The following is a 27,001-nucleotide window of genomic DNA, read 5'->3' as shown; positions in this document are numbered from 1 at the left end:
TATGAATTGGCGTGATTAAAGGCAAGCGACGGGGAGGTCTATTAGTACGTAGGTACAGTCATCTAGATGGCATACAATTGAATGAATTAGTATTTTTGTTAAGTCTTGTGGGATTTTACCACTGAAAGAAGCATGATTGTAGTGTTTGTCAGGTAGTTTAGCCATGTTTGCATTCCTGTGGATTACTTGTGGATCAATCATATTGGAAATTGACATGCACTCAGAAACATATTTGTTGTCATTATTGCTGAGTGCCAGGACATGACATGGATACAGCGTCTTCGGAGGTGTTACTTGTTAGGCATTGTTGTCTATAGTATAAATAGGCTTGATGGGTGTGATCAAATATCTCCTTTTGAAACCAGTCCATTAAGCAGGGCAGTCTGTCCCTGGTTCTGCTAGCATACTGCCATCTCAACTAATATATGTAAGCAATTATGCACTGCTGTCTTTGCAGTGATTGCTTGCAATTGTTGTGTTTTTGATGCATGTTGTAAATGGAAAAGGTAAGTAGGTTTGCTCCATAAACTGTAAGATTTTGCCATCTCTTAATGTATTAAAATAGCATAGTACTATTTAACATTGAGCTCTGCTTTCTATCTATTAGGCAATATATAAAGGTGGAACTTTAACAAAGCTTTCCCTGCAAAGAAGCCTTCATTTGTGATGGGTTCCTAAATCTTAGTCATAATGCTCCTGGCTGTTTTAGCTTTTTTTCCCTGTCTAGTCCCAAGGGTGACATGAATAGACTTCAAAATGATTTCTGTGTCAGCGTTTTGAGTTAGCTGGGCTTTGCCACTTTGATAAAATCATATTGAGAAATCATTGAGATTAAAAGATGGCAACCATATAAATGAAAAACTAAACGTTACATTTTGATATCTCATATATATACACAAATACATAAGTAGTATCAAAATTTAACTCTATCAAATAAATTAGGTGCAGATGTATTGTCTACAACACAGCCAAAATCAAACTTTATCTACTTAATGTTAAAGTTAAGGTGAGCTAAGGTGCATTTATTTATGAAGGTAAAGGATTATAGGGTATAGTAAATACAGTTAAAGGTAGTGGATCTCAATGTCTATTTCCTTATTACAAAACAAGCCTATATTTATATTTGATTTTGTACTTGTATTTGAATTGTATGAGATGATGAGTGTAGGGTATAAACTGAAAAACTAATTCAGGATTTATATGTATTTGATCAAAACAGTCAAATAAAATAAAGCTTCTTCTGGGAGGCTGTTCCACAAATCCCCCCCCCCTCATTAAAGGACATCTTCCTTACATTGCTGAAAGATGGTTTATGGTATAACAAATGAAGTAGTACGCACAATAAACGTTTATGAGTCAGAGGGTTCATCTGGAGGAATTCTGTTATATAATAACAGTGGGTTAATTTCTTAGTGGATTGGGCTGTGGTGCAGGTTGGTTTCTGGTAAATTTTAAATATAGTTAAAATTGTGAAATCAACATCTTATGTGCATACCTGGAAATTACTCATGATGGTTCATCCCGTGCTCTCCTACTTCTGGTGAAGTGGCTTGTGGGGACGGTTCTTTCCACACAATGGTCAAGACTAGCTAAAGGGACACTCCAGCCATCATATGCACTTTACTGTTATACTAACATGATCCCTTTTAATATCCGTGTTGTCGCTTTTGCAAATACATAGGGATCCTGCAGCATCTACCCGTATGCATTTACTCCATTTCTACCAATATGTCTCTATTCACCTCCATTCTGCTCCAGCATTGACTCAAGTAAAGCTGCAGATGCCCCCCGTGTGCATGTGTGGAAAGCACTCCCACTGATTTCAATAGAAGCACTTTCCTGCCAGTGGTGAGAATGGTCAGACCATGGGAGAAAGAGTTCCCAGGTATGCTTATGTGGCCTGAAGAAAATGCATTAAAACAATACATGCCTGATGAGGGGACCCGAGAGGCCTCGAAAGCTTGCAATCTATATTTACTCAGTTAGCCAATAAAGGTATCATTCTAACTCCAATAAAAATTTCAATCCAAGAAGGGTGGTCTCCCAAATACTTGTGCTATGGTTGTCATATGAGTTTTGAATTCGGATCTCTTGGTCTAGCCTCTTCTTATGTTTGTCTACTGTGAATTTAGATTGAAAATGCCATGTCCTACTAATATCTAGATGCCATCACATAGTGTGGTGATTTTATAATGAGGGGGCACAGATATTGCTCATAAAAGAGAAACCTAAACTCTCTTTAAATATATAGGCCAGTAAAATCATTGCTATGCTTTTATATAATAAGCTATAGTTACGTAGTATTGTTTTTTCCTTGTTTTACAGAACATAGTGGGGTAAAGTATTTCATATGGTTTTCGTTTTGATATGCTGTGCACATGACATTAAAAAATCCATGCAGAATATTGTTCCACTCTGTGTAATCTAGTTAATGCTTGTCTGCATCATGTTCCCTTTGAGAATTAATCGATTGTTTATTTTTGAGCATGAAACCGTCACAAAATTCCAGAAACAAAATATGTGTCTAAGAAACGAAATCATGGAAGGGAAGGTTGTTAGTGTGGTAAACAGTAAGATACATTTTCTATCACAAACATAAAAAGCTAGGAATAAGTGTTGAGCCAGAAAATGCACCCACATTTCATTGTATTTATATTTTAACGATGTGTCCAGCAACAGTAGTTGCTTATAATAGGAAAAAAAATAATAGAATAAAGATGACATACATCCTCTTCCACTTCTGGACCATGGATATAAAATGGCATGGAAAATATACAGAAAGGGGAGCATATACATATTCAGATTACCAGGTTGCTATTAGAATAAAATTGACCAATAAATACACAAAACAAAGCAAGAATTCAAATGTCCCTGCTGGTGTCAAAGTGGTCTGCTTAAAGCAGGCACTACTGTTTGCCAGTTTGTTCTTAATGGTTGGTGCTACGCCGGCAGAACATTATGGTTGCACACAAGGCCATACACAGGATTTCTGGCACCCCTATTACACGCGCTTGCTAGCATAGAAGAGAACTTCATTGATAACACCAACATATCAGATCAGCATTCTAGACGGCCACCTTGTTTACATAGAGGGTAGACTTGGCCCTGCATGACCATTGACAATGCCAGGGTTTCCAATTTTGTTTTATTTTCTGACCTCAGTAAGTTCTTTTTATATGATAGAAGTCTAGTCTCTGAACCTAAAGTTGACATGTAGTGATCAGGACTACAGTCTGCACAGCTGATAGGTCAATTGCTAAAGGAGAGACATGCACACACATGCAAACATTTTGCATGGTCAGATGTTGTTTTCTTATGCATAATGACACCATTATGCCTATACCAATATACTTATCTTTAAATAGATAAACATAAACAATGAAACATAGGATAAATTGCTTACCTGGAAAACATTTAACCAACTTTTGAATGAAGTACAGCTCATAATGACCAAATAAATATACTGTATATATGAATATATATATATATATATATATATATATATATATATATATATATATATATATAATTCAGTGTCGGTAAACACACATTGTCTCTTAGTTTATGAATCTGGGTGAACTGGTCTAAATTTGTTTCCCTCTCCTCTCTATGTGAGTTGCTATTCTACTTGTTATATCTGTATCTCTGACATTGAATCTAACCCATTATTTCTATTTTAATGTGTATTAAATAACCATAAATTATATACTATACCAAGAATTTGAATAGTATCTCCCCAAGTTGCTTGGTGAAGAATGATAGAAATTCCTAGAAAAACATTTAAAACATACTACTGGTCGTGCCTAAGAATTAACATTTTCACAGTGTGTGCTTGTCTTTAATCCACAAAAACACATTATATATATATGTATATGATGAATGTATGATGAATTCCAAGGCACAATTATTCACAATAAACAAACTAATTTTACTATAATTTACATTACATGGCAGAATTTCTACATCTAATCAGCAATATGTGCCTAAACTCCCTTCTGATCATCAAACTAGATTGCAAAGCTCTGCAAGTGCATTTCCACGGCATGTGATAAATATAAAATAAACAAAACGTGCATATAAAATATAATGAAACATATACTACATATACAGTATATGCATATAAATACTGTATATATGTAAGTATATATTTATATACAGTATACATATAAATACAGTATATCTCTATATATATAAATACAGTATATGTATATACAGTATATATATATATATATATATATATATATATATATATATATATATATATATATATATATATATATACTTAAGTTAAAATGGTTTTAACAGAAATAATGAAACATAGAATTTTTACATTGCAAACATTTAACCAGCTTAAACAAAAACAAAAGCATTGAGCTAAATTCAATGTTGGCGATAACACATTTTTTTCTCAGTTTATAAATCTGGGTGAATTTCTCTATTTGTTTTCCATTGCTGTCTATATTATTTTTTATTTATTTAGTTATTTTTAATTATTGTAACTTTCTTTATATGACTCAAAACCATGAGGAAGGTAGTAACTTATGTGCCCTTGATGTTCAAAGTAACATATATTTTGAAAATATTACATTGTTAAAGATACGTCTGGTATTTTCAAAAACAATATAACAGAATACCCTTTTCACATCCACCAACCAATTTAACAAAATGTCTTTTTTTCCAATTAAATGGAAAAAATGGCATGTTACTTTCTATGGCCCTAGCTTTTCTAATTAAGACTGGCATGATGTTTTTCAGATTCAGTAGAGTGGTGAAAAGGAACAAGTAAATTAGTTCTTCAGGTTGGCAAACAATAGGTGGAATACATTGGAGGAGCTCCACTGATGTGTCATCGCTCACTAAATTTCAATATCTTTTACAGAGCTGGACTCTGTTTTCTGACTTTTAGCATAAAAGGACATAAAGACTTCAATAAATTCTTGCTGGTAACAAACTTTTCAATACTAAACAGAGCGTGCAGATCTTGCTAATCTGGTCCTTGAAGACTTGCTTTTCCTTGAGTGCCAATGTGGGGCAAAAAGTTCAGATAACATGTGACACTGCTAAATAAAACTCACTTCTTCTTGTGCTACAAATATTTCATGTTTGCAACATATCAGCTTCCAAAATAATTTTCTGGAAACCTATATCAATAATAAATTGGAGCTCGGAATTAACTTTTAATACTTCTAAATGTAGGCTGATCCACTTGTGAGTTTTGCAGAGGCAAGGGACACATGATGCAGCTAAACTATATTTGATTTTAATGTGAAGGAGAAAAATGCAATGACCTGTCTAAAATCCAATTCTCAGGGCTAGAATCTAGCCAACAACTGCTAACAAATGCTACAATGAAAGCTAAAGGAAACATCTGACCTTAAGTCATTGAATAGTGTCTGTAGATCATTAAGTCAGATTTGCTAGACAATACAAAACATGTCTAGAAATTTCTAGACAGATCTAAAATCAATAGTATAGTTTATGTAGTGCATGTGTATAATTTTTAATCATTTTAATTTTTTAATTATTACTACTGGGGCCTGCTCCCACATGGCACAGGGGATTGCTACCTTGGGCAGTATCCTTGGGATCCACTTCCCTCCACAGTGGGGCTGCGCTTAGTGGTGGAAATGTGTTGCAGCTGGCAGGGGAGTGTGTCCTATCGCCCGATTGTGCTGCCTCATTGGTGGGCCCCTGCTTGAAGGAGGAAGGGGGCAGACCCTCTCAGGCCTGCATCTCTTCACTGTATCACTGAAGGGATGGCATCCTGATATTGGTGGGAGGAGTCTAAAGCCTGCAGTCCTATATAAACCCTGTACTCACTTCAGTCTATGCTTGTATGTTTCCAAGCTGTGGTACCTAGAAAAGGAAGGCCCTAACCTCTTGTCCATCCTGAAAGAACATTCCTGTCCACTCTTCACACCCCTTTAGCACCTAAGCCTGCCCTTACCCACAATGACCATAGGTCAGTTATTGCCTCCTCTTAATCCAGGCCGGAACATGCAGCCCTCCTTTTTTGGGGGGGTATCTATGCCTCCCTATATTACTGTACATTAATATGCATAAATATAACATTTTATTGGATATATGTTGTGCAATATATGGATTATTTTTAGTAGATTACAAAGTCAATTGTCAATTGTCAGTGTGGAAAATCATTCCTGCAGTCTGAACAGTAGCAGAGGGAGTAACGGGAGTGGCTTTATGTATTTAAGGTCCCTAGAAAAAAGGATTATTCTGGCCTCTTGGCGTACTTCCGCTTAGCCTGGGCGCACAGCTCACCCCCAATTGTAGGAAAATGGGAGAGGTTTTCCCAATGGTGGGTGCCATGCCCCCCCTTTTGGGGAAATACTCCAATTTCAGATATTATATATTAATTCAGATGGATTCATGGAGAAAGAGAAGTGTAGAAATACTTAATTACCATTAAGTGATATGCCAATAGTTTTTGAAATGGTTTCCAACTTTTTTAGTTATTTTGATAACATATATGCCACTTGCTATGTCATATTTATCCAGTATATAGGAGCATTTATTATTTAAATTATTCAGCTATTACACAATACAAGAAGACACACGTAGCTGTGCATATCATTGAACAAATGTGTTATTCTTAAAAGTGAAGAAAAGACTAAATTGTTGTTACAAATAAATAAAAGAACAGCTATATTTGCATAAATAGACATTGTACATCTACTTTGAGCGAATCATTCACATCAGGTTTGAAAAGATAAATAGCTCATTTTGACCCCTGGGACTCCTTGGCACACACAAGAAAAAGTTCTGACAAGGATCTTCAGAATGAAAGTCTTTGAAAACAATGGAAACAATATAAAGAACACTGGATAAAGGAACGACATGCAGGCTATGGGAGTTCAAGCTTAAAGTAGAAAAAAAAAGATGGGTGATCAAATTGTGTCCTTGGTAAAAATACCATATATAAATAGACTGTGTTGTAAAAACCTCTCACTAGTATTTCTCTTTTACTGTCTGTACACTTCTGTCTGCAGCATATATACTGAGAAATCATCTTAATAAATAAGGGCATTGGACATTTGGTCAGATGAGAATCATGATTTGGAGAGTATTAAATCACAGGAATAATTTATCTACCAGCATACATTGTTGAATTATTTAGTTGATTTAATCTGTTGACAACAAAAATCTATAAAATTACATATACCTTTACCATTATACTGTGCAGTGCTTTGGGGGGAATGTTAGTGGAGCTGGGGCCTTAGAACTCAGGTAAGCCTCTGACCAGTTGTGTAGTTAAACTGGTTTTAGCCAGGGAACCTCCTTAGCAGTCCACTCCATGACCTGCCTCTGCAATTGTACTGCCCTCTACTGAACACAGGATATGATGTAATATCCAAGGCTCCAACTCAGCAGGACATGTGGCATTGAGCACAGCAAACTATTGAGACTAAACACAGGCATCTTTAATGTAATCGGGTCAGTTGAGGACCAACATTAGATATCTCCCTTATAAATGGTACAAGTGGTGCACTGGGGTAGAGAACCCTATAGCCCCATAGGATCTGCTGCCCTAAACCAGTAAATCTATCTAGTATTCATTCTTCTAGTATCTAAGAAAAGTGTCTCACTACAATAACCACAACGTTAAGGTGTATTCTATGACCAAATCCTATGCCACCAATAAGAATTGTAAAACAATGGCACTCTGTGTGAGCTGAATTCACAGAAACGGTTAAATATTTAAGGGTTTCTTAGTAGATGTAAAGCTCTGATAGTTATTGTTTTTGCACATAAAAAACATGATCTTTTTTTCCTGGAAATAGCATCACCTCTAAATGTTGTTCAGCTCAATCACCATAAAAAGTACAAAAATTAAGCAGGAAAAATGATGTAAAAGATGTTAGTGTTTGCTGAGACAACAAAATTTCAAAAGGGCTTCTATTCAGCTGTTCCAATCATTACTCTTACAATGTTTTCTTCAGGATCCTTATAAAGCAATATTATATATTAATCTGCCATTAACCATTTCAATTCCTGCTGAGTGTGCAGCACTTTATAAAGTTATCTTAGTAATGTGTGCAGTATGTTGCACTAAAACTTTACTTTGCGTCTTAATCTTCTGCAGTTGAGTAGGACATTAAAAAGTCAATACACAAAAAAAAAAAAAAAAAATGTGTGTGATGATCACCGTGTACCATCCATCTATATGAAAATGGGTCAGGGCAAAAGAAAACCAACCCGACCAATTTTTCATAAGGTGTTATAAACATGTTCCTGTTGACAAAGACAAACTATCGATGATACATCTTAATGTTCAGACTATAAAATAGTTTTTTTACTCCCCGTGAATTGATATAGAAACCCAATAAAAACTATTTATCAGCCGGACATAAAGCTGGTGCTTGTTTGAAATTTCCATTTGCACTTTAGCAAGTGACACCGGCTCTTCACATTTGTTAGAATGGAATCATTTACCATTTGACATTGTCACCTTCTTTATGGTCCTACACAGTGCTTGCCTGAATACTCTCAATATCTGATTTATGCTGATGGCATTAACCTTTGATATCTCTACTACTTCTGTCTGGCCTTCCATTTGAAAGTCCCCCTTGTTATTGTTGATCAGAACTCAGCTGAAATCCTTTCTCCTCAATGAAACATCTCGAATTCTTTTCTGTTAACACTGTGAGCTCAAAATACACAAAGATCCCTTTGTTGATTTGTGCCATAGATAGATAGGTTTCATTCCTTATTGGGTATTGCATGCTGACATACACTGGGAATAAAGGTTTGATAAATTCCATCATATGACTTTTCTTCTTGGTATAAAGTGTATGAAAAGCACAGAGGTGAAATTAGTTTTGCCATACAAGGCATAGAAGCAATGTGCTGTTTTATTCCCTAGAATACCGACCGCAAACAAACGGCTTACTGGCTGAATAAATTCTAGTGCAAGACCATCCAGCACTCCTGGAGGCATCGCTGGACTAGAACTCGCATCAGCCTATATATTTATTTGCAGCAAAAACACTAGAGAGTCACATGACATATGTGACATGCTATGTACTGTGTATGTATGTATGTATGGATATCTATTGCTATAACTTGAGAGTCTCTACTGTATCTTTCAGAACCGTTCCAAAATGTTAATCCACAATGAATTCAAGTGAAGAGCCGTGTCAGATTTTGAAAACAACACCAAAAAAAAGTGTTGGCTCAATAAATCTAATATTTGATTTGCCTTGTAACAAGGTTCCTTCATTTGGATCGAGTCTGCTGTTAGGATCTCTTAGAAATTATAAAACCCCGAGGATGAGCACTAAAATATTCTCCATATCATCATTTTCTTTGTTGGCCACACAGTACCCATTTAGTGGTGAAACACATTCTTCATCACAACCATCACACATAATTCCATATATTCAGAGCATATCATAAAATATGACAAATTGTTTATCATTAAGACTATATGTGTGGTGACGGATTGCAGGATATGGTTCCGGACAATGGGAACATGGTTTGGTAGTTCCCAGTTGCAGCCACTGATTTGGGGGAACACTACCCAATATTTTCTATGGTTTATTTTGAGCTCCTGTGTGGAGTGGGTAAAGAGCAGAGAATACTGGTTTTTCCTCCCACTACCAGTTTATGCACAACAGAATCCAGATCAGATCTTCCCTATAACTAGGTCTAAATTGATCGCAGGCACATGCAGTCTTTTAATGGAATTATATAGGGCACACAAAGTTTAGTATATATATATATACTATGTACGACCATAATTTGCAAAGTGGCGAAGTCTAAGAGACTGAAGAATAAATTGTCCAATGCATTTTGTTTGTGACAAGCATACATGGAAGGCACTGTTTTTTTAAACCAAAAGACATTTCCATGGAAACAGATACTATTACTATTTTTTGTTAACTGTAGTTTTCCATTGTAATTATAATGGCTATTATAGAGGACACACTGTTGTATTATTCATCTAAAAACCACATTTTAAGTACATTTCAGTGCATTATTTGTAAAGATTTTATATTTCTGATATATATTGTGATATCTTTTTCTATTAAAATACAAAGGAAAGGAGGGACAGAAGTCAATCGGCTTCTAGTAAAATTTTAGGAGATGAAATGCACTAAGGTGTCATTGTAATTGTATGTATATTTCAATAGAATATTTGTTCACTTGTTTATTTTAATTTATATGTTGAAAAACACTAATAAAAAGTAATACATTTTTTTATTATTTTCAGAGGCGCTTGCCTTATAAAACATATTATATTATATTATTGCAAATACTTGACTGCGTTTATAGCTATTATGAGAACTTTCTGTGCTGAAATTCTGTGAGCATTAGGGCCAATCCGGCCTGAACTCTAGTTTGTGATAGCTCAGCACATTAACAATGTGTTGACTTCAACAACATACTTACCAAATCCTCCTGAGACGAACTCCAATTGCAACAATGACTTAGAAATTCAAAATAGACATATTGCGATTCTTACAGACTCCTTCCTAGCTATTTCTGCAGTCCATCATACTTAGTTACTCAAGGTCCCAGTTATTGAAGGATCTTGGAGAATTGACATGCCAAGGACCTTAACGTTCTCTTGTTAATGCATTGCTAATCTTTAGGATCAGATTGGTCATTTGGGAATATCCATCCCAGGAGTAAAATTAATGCATTTTGGGATCTAGTGAATGGGCTTCCAAGATATACTAAGAGAAGTGTCTTACAAAGCAGCCAAAATACTAGGCTTACTGTTCTTAAAATACACTGCTGGTTCTTAGAGACATAAAAAAAACCCTTGTGGTGTCATTAGAAAATAATGGCTATGTCTACTGTCATTTTTTCCAGCATTTTTTTTTACTGCCTTATCATTAAATCATAAAGCTGTCACATGGGCAGCACTTCTTGTTGTGATCAGGAATAGACAGAATTCTCCACCAATTTAGAAATAAATGTCTATTAATCTGAAGTTTATTCTGTGCAGGGAAAGAAAAAATGCCTTAGGATAGTAGGAACTTAGAACTGTAATGAGGGCCAGCATAGCTCTACGTTTGGAAATGCTGGGATTGGGTATCCATGGGATAAATCATGATGTTCCAACATACTGATAATGAAAAATGTATTCACATATCACTAATATTATGTCTGATGCCAGAAAGTAATGTGGCACAGAATGCACCATAGCAAATATGATCCAATTTTGTAAACATAGGATGACATTGTTAACTTAAAAAAATATTATATCTCAGAGATCCTGGCAGGTTCCTGGCAAGATGCACGCTTGTGATATTATAGCCTCAAAGGAGGACTCTCACCCCAAGCATACAAACTGTACAAATCAACTGCAAGCATAACGTAACTAACCCACCAAAACACACATGTACACATCTTGTACCCAGGGCCATTTGTAGACAAACTATATCACCAGCACCCAATTCGCACATGCATTCACTTGGTAACATAAGAAACAACCTGATGTAGCCCCCCTACCATCTCAGGAGCCTAAGCAGCCACCTAGTTTGCCTAATATTATAGACAGGCCTCCATTTTGTGCAAGACCTCCAACCTCCATTATCCCGTATGCCTATCTCCCTGACTTGGGTATTTAACCTGAGTATCTGGGGATTAAGCCACTTTTTGACTGCTTTGCTAGAAGATGTGAGAGCTAGGAATGAAGATGTTAACTCAAGACAGGTGACTGGATTAGTGTAAAAGATAAGACTCTTAACATTCATATGCAGATAAATCCTTAGACAAATCATTATCTGCACTCTATAATATGTTAGGCAATAAACTTAAGCAAATCTGTCACTATCTGCTGTCCTTTTATAGTGCAGTCATTTAAAAACAACACAGAAACTTTTTGGTTTCTATGGTAAGAACCTACAAATGACTGCTTTTGCATCACATGGCAATTAAGCGTTGCTAGCCAAAATCCTCAGTGATGCACTTTTTACATAAGAATTATTTATTAGGGCATTCAGCCGTACTAGGAATGATGTTTCTAACGCTGCATTAAGTTGCAAAGGTGTTACATTTAGCAGAGTAGGTGGAATAGCACCAGATCTAACACTTTCAGACATCAACTTCCCTGCCTCCAAAACTGCTACAATGTGTCATGTACAAAACAAAAACATCAGGATCACATAGGGTCCTATCTGTGCCACTGGCCATGGCCACCAGCTTGATTGGAATTGTAGTGCAGATGTAGCCCTATCACCTCCACATTATGCTGGACATTCTGTGCATCTGAATGGACTATCAGGTGTAGCATCCATTCTGTCAGCTTAAGAAGGGCCAAAAGTATTGATCTTGTAGGAACAATTCAGAGGAACTGAGAGGGATGCTCTCCTTATTATAGAGTGTTGACAAGCAAGAACAAACTCTGGAATGTAACACTCCATCTCTATTACCCGCAGCTGTCACTTATTTGCACAGCACTGTTGTATTTCTTTTGGTGTCTGTATTAGAGTCAGACAGGTCTCCCAAAGGGACTTCAAATTAACGATCAGGCTCCTTGTTAAGGACATTTTTATTGCCTTCTTTTTGTTATATATAGCATAAGGGGTTCAACTCCTGAAACTAATACACAATAATGAGCTTGTACATACATAGAAGAAATGTGTAATTTAACTGAGTTGGATATTGATGGACCTTACTGCGACCAGATAGATCAAGATATGGTTTCATGAATCCATGTGTTGCATTGAGCAGTGATACTGTTTCAACAGATGCGATTCCACTCATGACCACTAGAGGCGCCTGTGCATTAGTTTTCAGAACAGACAGCATACTAAAGTTCCAACCTGTGTTGGAGGAAAACAGGGCTCTCTCTCTTGGTCTCGGCATGTTAGAAAGCGGAGCAAACGGGATCCAAAAGATCAAGAAGAAAATCCCTGCCTCACTGAACACTGCCGTGAGATTTCTGAACCGGGAACCAGCATCGATATCCCAGGTCAATATTCCGTCGAGAGAAAAGGAGGCTCTCTAGGATTATGGCACTGAAGACAATGGATAAAGCATGATGACACATCCACAGTGTATATGATTTTATTTGCTCTGTGCTTGGAATTTAAAGAGAGTGCGTACAGATGGTGTTATTTTTTGCCTTGTGAAAAATATAAGGATGCTACTGATCGTTCCTGAATGCAAGAATCCTTGAGGAATGAAGCAGGGAGACTCAGCAAGCTTTAGAATGCAGAGATCGAATGCTGCAAAAAAAAAACCAACTGGTAAATACTTTGCTGTAACACTTGGGATTTTGCAATCAGCTATTATGTTTAAGAGTCTTTGGGAATTCTGCATTTTCCCTGCCTTAATTGAACTTGGGAGAGTGTGTGTGTGTGTGTATTTGTGGAGGGGGGCATAAGGGGGCACAGGGAAAATAAAAACCTTAACTTTGTAGAATCTTTCTGGGGTGACTATAGCTGGATCCTAAAACTGATGTTAATATGGCTCAGATTTTAGATGAATCTTAAAATTGATGTTAATAATGGCTCAGATTGTAGATGGATCTTAAAACTGACATTAATATGACTCAGATTGTAGCTGGATCCTAAAACTGATTTTAATATGCCTCAGATTTCACAGATGGATTAGACCAGCTAAAAAAGGTGCATTCCAATACCAAAGCACTTCATTATATTTCTTTAGCATTTCTGCATACATATCATATAGGGGACAAAGGCAGATTTAGCATCATTGAGATGCAGTGTGATTATAGGGTTAACAATATTACTGCCAGTCTGGCCTTGATTCTGTATGTGTGTGCTGCAAGCGTTGCGGTGGAAAAGGGGTTAATGGAACACCGGCAACTGGGTGAGTTTCCAAATAAGAAATTACTGCATTTATTTGATTTTAAAGTTCTTTTTGCAACAACAGGAAAAAAAAAAAAAAAGAAAATATTTATTGATTGAAGAAAAATGCCTATAGGAAATAAAGTGGATATTTTGGACAGGTTTTACAACACAGATACGCTTAGTACTGCTTAACCCCTTCCTGCCCATCAGCCCCATCTTGCCACTGGCTGCTTTATATTCCTCTTAAAAAAAAAAAAGTACACCCCTAAAGCTGTCTCAATTTCTTGGCATCCACCCTTGCAGCCAGGTGCAACAATTGTAGCTTCTTGAATTTTGCTTTGGTGTGGAGAAAACCATGGGGTGGGTGGAGGTTGAGAAATGGGGAAATAAGAAATGACAGAGTTAATGAGGTGTTATTGGACCAACAGTTTAAAATCCCAAATATTTTCTTTCAGGGTATATATTTCTGTCTCTATGAGGAATATTTAACAACATTGCATGTTGCAGTGGTTTTAATAAATAAAATAAAAAAACAAGTCACACTTTGTGCAGGCAATGGGAATGCATTAATTAAAATTTTAATTTGCTGATATTGAAAATAATTAGGAATATAAATCCCATTTTTTATTTTGTGAAAATCATTTGCTATATACATTCAATTCATTTCACCATGAGTTAGTAATTTCAATACAAGCTACAAAAACCTTTTCATAACTTTCATATTTAATTTCAGCCACGACTTATGTGCTCATTAGAGGTTCTTTTTTTAGCTATATATTTATTTGGGTGAGGTTTCATTATCCATGGGCTTTTGTCCAGATATTTTCACCAATATGTGCATTACGGTTGGGGAACTTGCCTTTGTTGTTGCCAGAATAAATTCTGAATTGAATATGGAATGATGATGTCATTTTTGCAATGCTTAGTGAATTTCAAGTATATTTTTTGTGATGTTTGCAAAGTATTACTATGGTTGAATATTTTATGTTGATTGATTTAGAAGTGAAACACAAAAATTGCAAGAATCTGGTAAAAAGCCCATTTATCAGAGCATTTATACGACTCACTTCATGTCCTAATAACCTCACAAAATATGGTTATATAAAGTGAAATCTGATAATTTAATCTGGGACATCATTTCTGTCCTAGATTAAGCTCTTTATATAAATGAGATTCCTAAAAGATGTGAACTTTAAAAAAAAAAAAAAAAAAAAGATGGATGTGCTTTTAGTAATCACTGACTTTTCACTGACATGATCTGTCTGTCTTATTCTGTGCAAAGAATTTCTTAAACATAATATATTTCTTACATGTGAACTCTGATCACCTCCTGTCATCTGAATCCTAATTGCTGTGTTACAGTTTTAGTCTCCTTTACATCTCATTAAAAAAAACTGCATGAAAACGTGGGTGTCTGGGGTGAAGAATGTTGAAATCTGTATAGAAAAGGCAAACCCCTGGTAGATATGGAATCATATTATTAAGTAATATTTGTTAACATTTAGCTGTTTGAGCATATCATGTATTAAAATAAGGCAGTTTTGCTTAAGGTGATTAGGGATAATGTGGGTAATTGCATTTTGGTGCCATGGATTTTTGCAGGACATTAAATAACCTGTCATTCATAAATACAAAGGCCAGTGTCATGTGCATAAAACAGTGATGAGCTGCTCTTTGAAGCATTTTATTTGAAGGTTTCTCTTTGAAGGAGCATTTCTTTTCTGTTCCTCTGATAATTCATGAGAACAGTATACTGTATTTATGGACCTCTATATTGATGCTCTGCATTCAGACAAAAGGTAGATATACTGTGTAGGATATTGGGTGGTATATTATGGTATAGCATGGAATATTATGAGGCACGTGGCTTGGTGAATCATTGGAAATTCGCAGAAAACTTCCATGGATTTATATATATATATATATATATATATATATATATATATATATATATATATATATATATATGTAACAGAGAGAGAAAAAGGCTTCCATTGGTTCCCATGGTGATTGCTCCACATTCAGACCTTTGCATTAGAAATGCACCTACATTACATCATGGATATTTTTGTATTCAGAGAAAGCAGCAATCATTGACCATGTAGTTCAAGTAAAAAAGATGTAGCCCCCATAAGTGCTTTAAGCTGTTTGTAACTCCCTCCTCCGAGTCACCTTTTATCCCTATAAATGCATTAACTACACACGGAAAGATCTTCTCCACCCTTCTTCCAACAGGAAAGTGTTAGAAGTAGAAGTGAGAAAAACCTTTGGGTATACCATCATTACGCTGTTCGATAGAGAACTCATTGGCATTATATATATATATATATATATATATATATATATATATATATTTATAATTTATTCGCTGCAATACTTTTAACACATCACAACAAAGATATTTACAAGTCAATAAAGAACGTGGTACCAAGTGTTACTGAGGATTATACTAGAATGGAAGAAGAGGTGTGATTGTCTGATTGATAACAAGTAAATCTGCTAAAATATACATTACCAGTAGCATTGCTATTCTTTAACGGAAAAGTCACCATATATTCTATAGTGCTGAGCCAGGCTGCAAATACACAAGGGGAAATCAAATGTAAAAATAATACAACAGTGCAACTTTATAAAAGAGAATATAGCCTAGAGAGAGGATTTGTGGTATTTAAGATAAAAAAGAAAGCAGTATATTACGTTGGTTGGCGATTGGGATCTAGGATTGTTTTTTTTTTTTAGGGAATATCTAACGTTTTTGGAGCAAGTGAATTCCAAAAAAACATATGTGAACAGGAATAGGAGGAGGTTATGAGATAAGAGGAGGGATATGGGGCAGAAGTATTTAGTGGGTTTTAAATTGTATTCTAGTGGCAATAAATGACGAAACTAAGAGGCTAATGAGAAATATTATATATTATTAATTATTATATTATTAATATTATTATTGTTTTTATTTAGCATTATCTCTACTGCTGTAGTAAATCCTAGATATGGCTATGCCACGAAAAATGTCAGCTCTATAGTGAACTGTAATCCAGACGTTCATTATATCATTTAAAGGTGCTGTCCCACTTAGACAAAATATTAATTGTTTAGGAAATAAACCTTGGCCGATCTGTCATTTTATTCTATCCTCTAAAGGTGTAATTGCCTTTTAAGAGGCCCTTTCAGTGCCTGTGTTTGTGTCACGTGGCATTTAATGTGTTCCCAGCAAATATAATGAATGGGGCCGCGTGGCACAAATTATTTCTGGGGCTGGTTTGGCCATTGAACAGTACATGGAAAGAGTGCATTTAGTTTGAAATGTGGAACAGCAGAGGATGTTAAACAGTACCTTCAAGGGATCAGACACTACATTTAGCACCACCACACAGACAGCTCGCACAGCCGTTTAGGTCTTATTGATCTATTCGGCTCCCTTCTGGCACCAAAAATATCTTTTCCTGTTTTTCGTGTGCTCTGAGCACAAACACTCGGCGTGTGATTCCTGTATCCTAAACAATGCTCAGGATTTTCTTTATCTGATGTAAAGATTCAGACGTTAATCAGTCCTAGGTCTTGTGCTATGCATGTATAAAATCCCCTCACTGAATTAGCCTTTACCACTTCTGCTGGGATGCTGTTCCACGCATCTACGAGTCTATCCAACTCACAGTACATAAACAAGTGTATCAAGAAGTTTGTAACTGATGACTTTTCATCTACAAATGAAAATTAACGTGGGATTCTTGTTTCAACATCACATGCATATTTTTGGTTACATTAGCTTTCATTGTGTCTCTACTGATGATGACATGCAATCCTCCGAAGCCAATTTTGATCTTGTCTTCCAGCAAACTTCAGTCGAGTGCTGTCGGGAGAAAATTAACATTTGCAGGATTTAGTGCACACACTGCAGTACTTGAAGGACTGCTTGGCATACAATATCTTTGGAACCAATAACATGGATTGACGGGGCCCAAATCATATGTTTTCTGAATAAACACAAATGGAAAACACAGCACAACTAAACCGAAGCATGTCATTTAAATGATTCAAGAGCAAATGTATATTATAACGATATATAATACATGTCCATATAATACATGTACTTGTTCATGCGCACTACTCTTTTGTAGAATAAAATACTACCAATTTGTGGACAATAGGATGATGCAGAACATACAGATATCTTTTATATTTTGTCTACGTTAAGTATTATCTTTTGTACATTACAGCTACAACTTAGGGAGCCCTGTAATGTCAGATTGTATTCTGCATATTCTGGTTTCCTAAAAACGCCAGTTGATATAGTGCTGACGGTTTGGTTGTCAGAATATTGTAGGTTAATGTGGCGCATTAAGCTTCAGAAAAGGTGACTTCTGTTTCAAAATGATCTTTATTTGGTGTCTTGGTGATCATAACAACATGTTACCTTTGCCTATTGGGATAACTGCAGTACAGTGTGTTTGTAATACAAATCACCTTGAAAAATAGAGTATCGCTGTCATAATATCTGTATTATTGTAAAGTAAGAAACTCCATGACACCTATTTAGTACTTGACTTGAAAAGAGGCAATGCAGGAGCCAGGATTACGGTGAAGTGACACAGAATTGAAACTGTGATGCTCTTCTTCAGGCTATTGTGCAAAGTTACTAAGTTACTAAGGTGTAAAATGGTTTTCTCAGCTAGCTTTGAAGATCCAAAAATGTCCATGACTTTCCAAAAAGATACCTTATCTGTTTTAAAATCAGAGTGAGGGTTTTTCAAACGTATTTTGCATGTGTGATTTAAAAATAAAATCTATAGCAACACTCATTGATAATGGATCACTAACCAGGCTTGCCTGGAATAGCCAGAGTTTGTATCAAGTAAGATATAATAAATGTTTTTAAAATGAACACCAAAGCCACTAGTGGAATACATGCAGAAGAACATGATGGGCCATTATGCCGTGTAATGTAAAATACTAGCCCCTAGGATGAACGTGATATTGGGTCATTGCATACTTGACTTGGATGAAAGATGATGACGCTACTCCACGGTGGTCCTAATGGTTTTCTTCACAGAATACCAAACAGTTACTGGTGATAATGACTTGTTGTCCAGCTTGAACCTTTATGTTTGATGGATTAATACCATATTGACAACAAGTAACACTTTACTTGTAAAATCATACTAATTTGAACTTTGTACTACTATTGTTTTGTGCACCCATTCCATTATATATATATATATATATATATATATATATATATAAAACACAACAGTTCTGTTGTGGATGAGCATCATGGAAACCATCAGAGTAATATTCCTGTGACCTTGTTATATTTGTCTGTGTGGAGTTTCTCTGTTAAGGTCATTCAGAAGTCATTCATGGTAATCATCAATTGTACTCTCTAGCATGTTAGACAAAGAAATCTTATCAGATCTGTCTTTTTGTATTCTTTTTCCTGAAGGTTTATCCATATAAATCCAACACAGACACTTTTAAGAAATGATTTCAGTTTATAGGAACATTCATATCATTGCCTGATTTTTGTCACGATTGTTAAGCATTCCCTGAAAAAATATGAACGAGACAAAATTTTACATAATTAAAGATTTTCTTATTTCTGGGCTTTGAACCCTTAACTGTACCAAGAACGATGATTTGGATGCAGTATTTAGTTATAGATCTGTTAAATAGTATGTAATGCCGAAAGCACCTTTAAAATTTACCTTTACCAAAAATGGCTTTTTAGCCATATATAGACACTATAATGTGCAGTAATTATTATATTTCATATAGTGAGAAACTAGTTTTGTATACATATGTGCATTTAGATATACATTTCTATGCACAATTCAACATGCTTAATGTAATGACTTACATATAATAATAAAGCATGTTTGTTTTTGTTTAAAGTAATCTACATCCTATTTCCTTCTACCTATCCTTCTTGCTTTTGATTCAAAAGAAAGAAAAAAAAAACACAATTACGCTATAGCACCTTTCAGTCAGTCATTCATTGTGTCATTGTATTTTTGACAAATCTTTTTAGTTACAAGTGCATTGCTGAAGATCACTTCTCGGCATTTTGGCTATGATCAAACTCTCGGTCCTCTGGCCTTAAGGTCAATGTAAGTTGAAGCTCAAGGTCCTTCTGAGCTTCCAGGAAGGTCTTGGACACAATCCACATTTTCAATTTGTGCAGGGATACACCATTCACTACACCCTGGAGCTGTTGAAGTGTTTCAGCTACGCTTTGTGCCACACCACTGGCGTGGGGCCAATAATGGCACTTTTCTTATTTAGCTTTCCTCTCATAATTGTACTCTTGTTTTCATTGAGTACAGCCAGAACAGTTCATTGAATGCACGGTTTGTATGTGTGCACTGAAAGTGCCACGGTGGAGCTGGCCCCCCTAAAGATCTTGCTTTATGGGTGAACTAGCCTTTTGGGCACTATCTAACTGGTTGTTCACCTCTTCAGAGGGGGACCGGTAACATTCAGTCCTCCTGCTGGCTTTTTGTCTGTGAGGGAAGGAAAGGGATGCATATACAGTACCTTTGGGGGGGGTGAGACTCGAGAAGGGGAAAACGGGATTTGGTTATACACTGTGAAGTCATTTTCTTCACTGGAAGTTAAAAAAAAAATTATAGAAGAGGCCTTATGAATTCCTAGTAAAGGGATGGGACACCTTCTAGATTTATAGGCTTCTTCTCAGACATAGTTAACCACTAGCACTTCGACTGCCGTGGGCTACAACAGCTGTAATATTGCAGATTCAAATAATGAACTCCCATAATGCTCATCCATTGCCTTAGGCCTATAAGAGCTTGCGATGGTTGCTGAAAGTAGGGAAATGGTTAAAGGGTAGAATAAAATTCAAAGATCCAAACAAATGATCTTGAGCACAGGTTGATGAACATTTATTAGATTTGTAGAAAGTAAATAGTAGTAGTTTACCTTTTGATGAGTAAACAGGCTCCCAATCTGATTCTTCTGCCACAAAGCAGACCATGATATACAATTGTCTCCTGTTCTATGTGACGCAAGGCCCATTCTTAGGGACATTATAAAATGTGTTGCTATCTAATTGTCATAGTCCGCCTGGGGTATTGTGTATCATCTCAGTAGACCATGTGTACGTACAGGAGGTTGGATGAGCATCCTTCCATACCATATCAATACATCTTGGGCGGTGAGTGGAATGCTATTCAAATTTTATTAGTATATAACATATGCAAGGTTTCTATCCCGTTGCTTCTCTAGCTGTCCTTGGTTCTTGACAACGTATAATATGTTATTTACATTGCAAACCCTGCATGATAATGCATGTTATTATTTTCAAATTTTTAAGCCTGTTTCTGAGGATTTCAGAAATAAAAGCATTGTAGAATCATTATTATGAGTTAATTATTCAGCATCTGTTTGTACTGCGATGCTTTACTATTAATTAGTTAGATTGCTTCAGGACATCAATATATTAAATGATATCAGTAGGTGCTCTAAATTACATCTAGAGTAGATTAACTTGAGGTGAATTCAATGCAGCTCATTAGGCCTACTGGTAATGCGCTGTTCCGTATTTGCTCCCAGGTCTTCATAAAACTTCCATAATAGAGTTATTAAAATTCTTTGTGCTGCTTGACATTTTTTTTCCATTTTCTGTAAAACTGACTTTTTTTTTGTATTAATTATCTGAAAAATAACTAAGTAACAAACGGATCAACACCGAGTTTAAGGAAGATATGATCAGTGCACATTTCAGTCAAGGTGTTTGTCCAATTATTGTACTAGATAAGATAGCAAGAGTGTGAGAACTATCACCAGGTTTTAAGGAATCCTACGCATACAAATATGGATATTTGATATACATTGAAATACATTTTCCCATCTCTAACAGTAACAAATACTCATAAGGAAATCCTTTTGTTAGGAGGTACACCATAATGCACCTGCTTCTCTATGAGACCCAGTCCGTCTTTTGCTTAATTCACACGTCTCGCTGCAAGCCCGGAACGGGTTTGGAATTACCACATGGTCTGATTGCATTACGCATTTTTGGAGACACATTTACAGCAAGCATATAACATGTTTTCTGGGCTGGAAACAGAGGAGAGCAAAGAGCAGCGAGTGAATCACAGGGATTTGAAAACACTCTGCTAGGTTTTCAGAGTCAGTGAGCTTAACCGTTCTTTCAGGCACCAAAAGAAGTCAAGCTGTTTGCAGAATTTATATTTCATCCCTCAATTCAAAGCTTAAAAATGATTTCAAGACAAGAACTCGTCTGATCAGGTGTGAAGAATTCGGACATCCTCCTTGATGAGTGATTGCCAAGGCAGCTGTTCACGCGGCTCAGTCCTCATACTATTCAGCTAAAGACTTACAGTAAAATTACCATCCAACGGGGAAAGAGAGACATGTTATTTTTGGTTAACCTATTTGTAGATGCTCATCTTCAGACTCACTGACATGATTAGCATGTAGACAGATTTCACTTTATATTTCCAGAATCAGATGTGCTGTATACATTAACACGCACGACCACAGGACAACATCACAGATGTGAAATGCTTGTCTACTAATGCTAATATAAGGGAGGCATAATGATAAAATAGGGAAACAATGGCTAGAAGCATTTGATACTATGTAAAAATGTCTGTAGGTTTTTGGAGTTCTTTAACTCCCTTTCATTCTTTTCTTAACCCTACGTCCTATAGGGAGTTACCAAAATAACTGGGGTGGTGGTACTAAATCAACGCAAATTCTAGCTCCTACATGTATTGTCAGCTATTTAAAGTTAATAAGCACAGAAGTTGATTGTGTAGGGTTCAGGTTACTTGAACGTGTACAAATCTTCAAAAAGGGGCATCTTTATGGTAGTATAGTGCCATCTCACTTTAACGTATATCAATACATAAAGCCAATGGGAGCAAAGTCGTCCATTTGCATGCAGTAAAATGCATTGGAGCTCATGCAATGTGCACTGAATGGCACGCTATTTGTAGGCTTAATGTCACAGTGATGCACACTGTCTGATGGGCACTTCAATTCCAATGCTTTTTTTCAATTAGAAATGAATTCATAAAAAAATAATCTGAAATGTGCTTATCACGTTACTTATCACAAATGGAACCCTACCTAGTTTTGTGGATCTCAACCCGGTCAATAATGTATACCAGATGTAAAAGCAGGGTTCGTTTACATACAATGATGTGTCCCTGTGATAATTCCAATACATACATACTAACAGATCACAGAATTCAAACATTCTGGGGTCTGGCAATGAAATTGGTGTCATATTGGTATTTTGGAAAATGCTACAAATGTTCAGTTGGTGTTTAAATTCAGCGTTTTATGCCAGGACTTTTCAGCCAGGACACAGCAAATATTTTTGTTGATTTTTTTGGACATGGAGTCTTTCGTGTGGGATTGTTATTTAGCTATGTTTTGTGTTTACACTTATATTGTGTTACGCTTTAACGTGCCTCTTTATGTCCCTAATATCCAAGAGAAGAGAAGAGAAGTGGGGTCACGTAAGGTCGCACTGTGTGACACTGCAGGAGTAGCAGAGCAACTTGTGGGAGTGTCTGTATGTTTGTGTGAGTGTCTGTGTTAGTGTGTGTGCAGGTGTGTTAATGTTGAGTGTCTATGGGTGTGTTTGTTAGCATGTGTTTGGGTGCGTGTCTGGGTGTGTGTTAGTGTGAGTGCCCCTCCCAAGGTCAGGATCTGCCCCTGAACCAAGCCTACACACTTATTTACTAATCGGTTGGCTATAAGCATACAGCAGTTGTAGCTGAAGTCTAAAATTGCATCTTAACTCATTTCAAGCATATGGTTGAATGGAAATAGCAGTTTTGGGGATTTTTTACACTGACCATGCATGTCCAATTTTGTGAGAGACCTCACCAGCTTTTTCATCAAGGTTGGTTTAGCTGGTTTTGCAACCTGGGGGTATGGGTTACGTGTATAATCACTGTTACATACTGTCTAATGTGTTGTAAGGTCACACATGTCTTGCCCCAATGCCATAGTTGGCACATGGACCACAACTTCTGGCCCTCAGCATCTTCTTAGGAAATATAAAATATGGACTCTCCATCCCTGGTGATTTCTTTTTAATTTCAATCTTACAAATGCATTCTAGGTACATGAAACATAGGTATTGTATTTAAGGTGCTTTTATAAATGTGATTTTAGTAGTGATAATTGTATATGATTCAGAAATACTGATATTAACTTCAAACAACCTGCTCCTACTTTATTCGTGTGATCATATTATTATAATTATATGTTCATTCCACATTTAACAACTGTAACTACAGTTTGCAATGCTTCCATCACCTGCATCTTTGGAAAACAGTTTAGTAGCAATGAATTGCCATAAGTAGCTCATTATCATCTTTACAATCTCTCATTGAACATAAAAGCATTTAAACAATATAGTAAAGAAAGTACCCAAAGGTAAGAAAATTACAAGTAGAAGGGGCCTGCTCTATATTATGTGACACAGGGGATTTTATTAACAATGTATTGCACATACAGAAAGAAGTTCTGTATGTGCAATACATGAATAGGGCACTCAACAAATCCCATCACTTTTTCTTCAAATTCTTCAGCAAAGTAGCAATTAAACCTTATTGAAGAAATCTCAAATAATATCCAGCAATCTGCTTATCACAAATGCAACCCTTGCTTAGTGGCCCTTGGCAAACCAACTGTGAAGTCGTGGGCAATCAAAATGCATTTTCGTAAACACATTTTAAAACATATTGAAAAATGCAGAGTAATTATGCTTTTAATAAACAAAACATCCATTCCTTGGACCATGAAATTAATTAAAGTGGTTTTACTTTACAATAATTAGAAGATATACGATATTAACAAATGTGTACTAAATCATATGGCATTTAATTATTGCTGTCCACATATATATTACCATTCATATTAATGATTTATTCTCGTTTTTTTCTAGGATATAGACCTGCAGTTAACTGGATTTGATTTATAAGGAGGAAATCATTAGTAAATGGCAGCCCTTCTCACTTTGCTACTATGGAAAACAGTGTTGTCGATAGAATGTTGTCTGATAAAAAGAGCCAAGTGAAGATTCTGCTTCAGTGAGTATGAAATCAATGGAAGATTCTACTGGCAGGATCTCATTTAACTGATCTGATACAATTCCTTGGACTGTTCTTATTTTACATAAGTGGATACAAATAAGTTTGCTTTCCCCTGCAGCTAATGTGGGACTATGGCATTTTCAAGGTCCATGCCAGAAAACTGCTTATGGAGAGTCAGAAAGCAGAGTTTTCTACCCAAGGGATTGGATGTCACGTTCTCGTTGTTTCTGTTTGTATTTTTGCTTCATATAACAACAGTGTGGTCTCAGAAATTGGATGATGGCGATCCAATTGTTTCAACAACGTATGGCAAAGTTAGAGGAGTTAAGAAGGAACTCAATAATGAAATTCTAGGCCCGGTCATTCAGTTCCTTGGTGTTCCATATGCTGCTTCTCCTGTGGGGGAACGTCGATTTCAACCTCCGGAACCTCCAACAGCATGGGGAGATATCAAAAACACAACCCAATTTGCTCCAGTCTGTCCACAAAACATTGTAGGGGGCAGACTACCTGAAGTAATGCTTCCGGTTTGGTTCACTAATAACCTGGATGTAGTTTCTTCTTACGTTCAAGACCAGAGTGAAGATTGTCTATATTTAAATATTTATGTCCCAACTGAGGATGGTGAGTTACCTGCAGGAATAAGTACAAAATCAATATATATATATATTTTATTTTCTGTATTTTCTTTTGCTAATCCTATTAATACTATCTATAGGTCGCTTGCATGGCTGGATATGGCATGATGGCTTTTGATGTGCATGACGCTTTACTCTGTGTGCATCTGTTTTTATTCTACTCATGTTTACACCACTGTCTTCCCAAGGCACGAGTATTACAATGGAAGGTATTCCCTATCCTTACCTGCCCATTGTTGATACATTGGCTTGCATGCGCAGACAACACAACTTTGGAAACAAGAAAAACAAGAGCTAGGTAGCGGTGTTGCATGCTCCTACTATGTGCCACGGAGCTCCATGTTATTTTTTAGTCTTTTATTCATTTTTCAGTCAAAAGAATATCCAAGGATTGTGCCCGGAAACCAGGCAAGAAAATATGTAGAAAAGGAGGTATGTATTTATGCTCTAGATAAAAAGAATGGAAAAAAGATGCAATAGGGAGCTGCTTTTTAGCATGAACTGACAGGTAGGACTTTTGCAAAAACACTTGAATGCTATGGAAACAGAACAAACTTGAAAAGCATTCTGGCAGTATGTATATTTTTGTCTTGGGTGACACTTCTTTCAACGAGGAGATAAAGGATCGGGTAGGTGCCTAGTTTATGTAGCTACAGGTAAACATTTAAATGCCGTACTAATTAAAAGGAACACATACTGTATATGATTTTTTCATATCAGTTGGTTTTACTATACAATACACCATATTTAGACAAAGCTGGAGGAAATCTGATGGAAAAGTTAAATGAGTAATCAGCAGGACCATTCAATTGGTTTCCATGGTGATTGGTAGATCGGAAGTTTCCGAAGTGTTCCTGTTGTGCCTTAATAATTAAATATGATCCAATGAACCACTTCTATAAAGCCTAGTAGAATGTTGTCCAGCATTATGAACTATAAAAGTAAGTAAGAGATTTAGAAAATAATCATACGTGTTTGTTATAGTTAATTGCCTAAAGGAACACTTATTTAACTCCAACCCCAGCTACATCTACTGAAAACGGGGTGCACCCTGCAATATGCTTCTTACACATATTCAGTAGAATTCCCATTCTATGCTATGCATACATGTGATTGGCTCCTGCTCCATTGACTTCAGTGGGAGCGCTACTGAGCATGTGCAAGACATTTACATTCAGCACTTCCTGGCTTAAGTAAATGCAGCCAGGGAAATAGTGCTTGCTCCAATTTTGCATACCGAAAAATCCATGCAAAATGGCCGCCAACATGCATTAAACATACAATTTGGGTAATAAGCTGTTCCTTTAATGATTTTTTCTATAACCTCAAGAATAATAATTGCCCCATTTTTTAAGTAAACTAAACCCAATAAGAAATATTTTCTGAGGCAACCTTAACACACGTTTAGACTACCTGAATACATAAAACTATTTTCAATGTTTAAATTAATTGTATATATAATAGGTGTTTGATCAATCCTGAT

General features: G+C 36.1%; 1 protein-coding gene across 1 annotated transcript in view; it reads left to right on the top strand.

Annotated features, from left to right (window-relative positions):
* LOC128483435 (neuroligin-1-like) overlaps positions 1–26,739 on the top strand; it is a 91,095-nt gene extending 64,356 nt beyond the window's left edge. The window contains exons 2-3 of the mRNA XM_053459636.1: positions 24,733–25,504; positions 25,891–26,739. Coding sequence (XP_053315611.1) covers positions 25,012–25,504; positions 25,891–25,973 — 576 coding nt within the window. The 5' untranslated portion in view covers positions 24,733–25,011 and the 3' untranslated portion in view covers positions 25,974–26,739. The remainder of the gene's footprint in view (positions 1–24,732; positions 25,505–25,890) is intronic.
* The last annotated feature ends 262 nt before the right edge of the window (positions 26,740–27,001 follow it).

The sequence above is a fragment of the Spea bombifrons genome, chromosome 3, assembly GCF_027358695.1.
Source record: "Spea bombifrons isolate aSpeBom1 chromosome 3, aSpeBom1.2.pri, whole genome shotgun sequence".
In the NCBI taxonomy this organism is placed as follows: Eukaryota; Metazoa; Chordata; class Amphibia; order Anura; family Pelobatidae; genus Spea; species Spea bombifrons.
The sequence above is the reverse complement of the archived record's forward strand: the minus strand, read 5'-3'. Positions and strand labels throughout refer to the sequence as shown.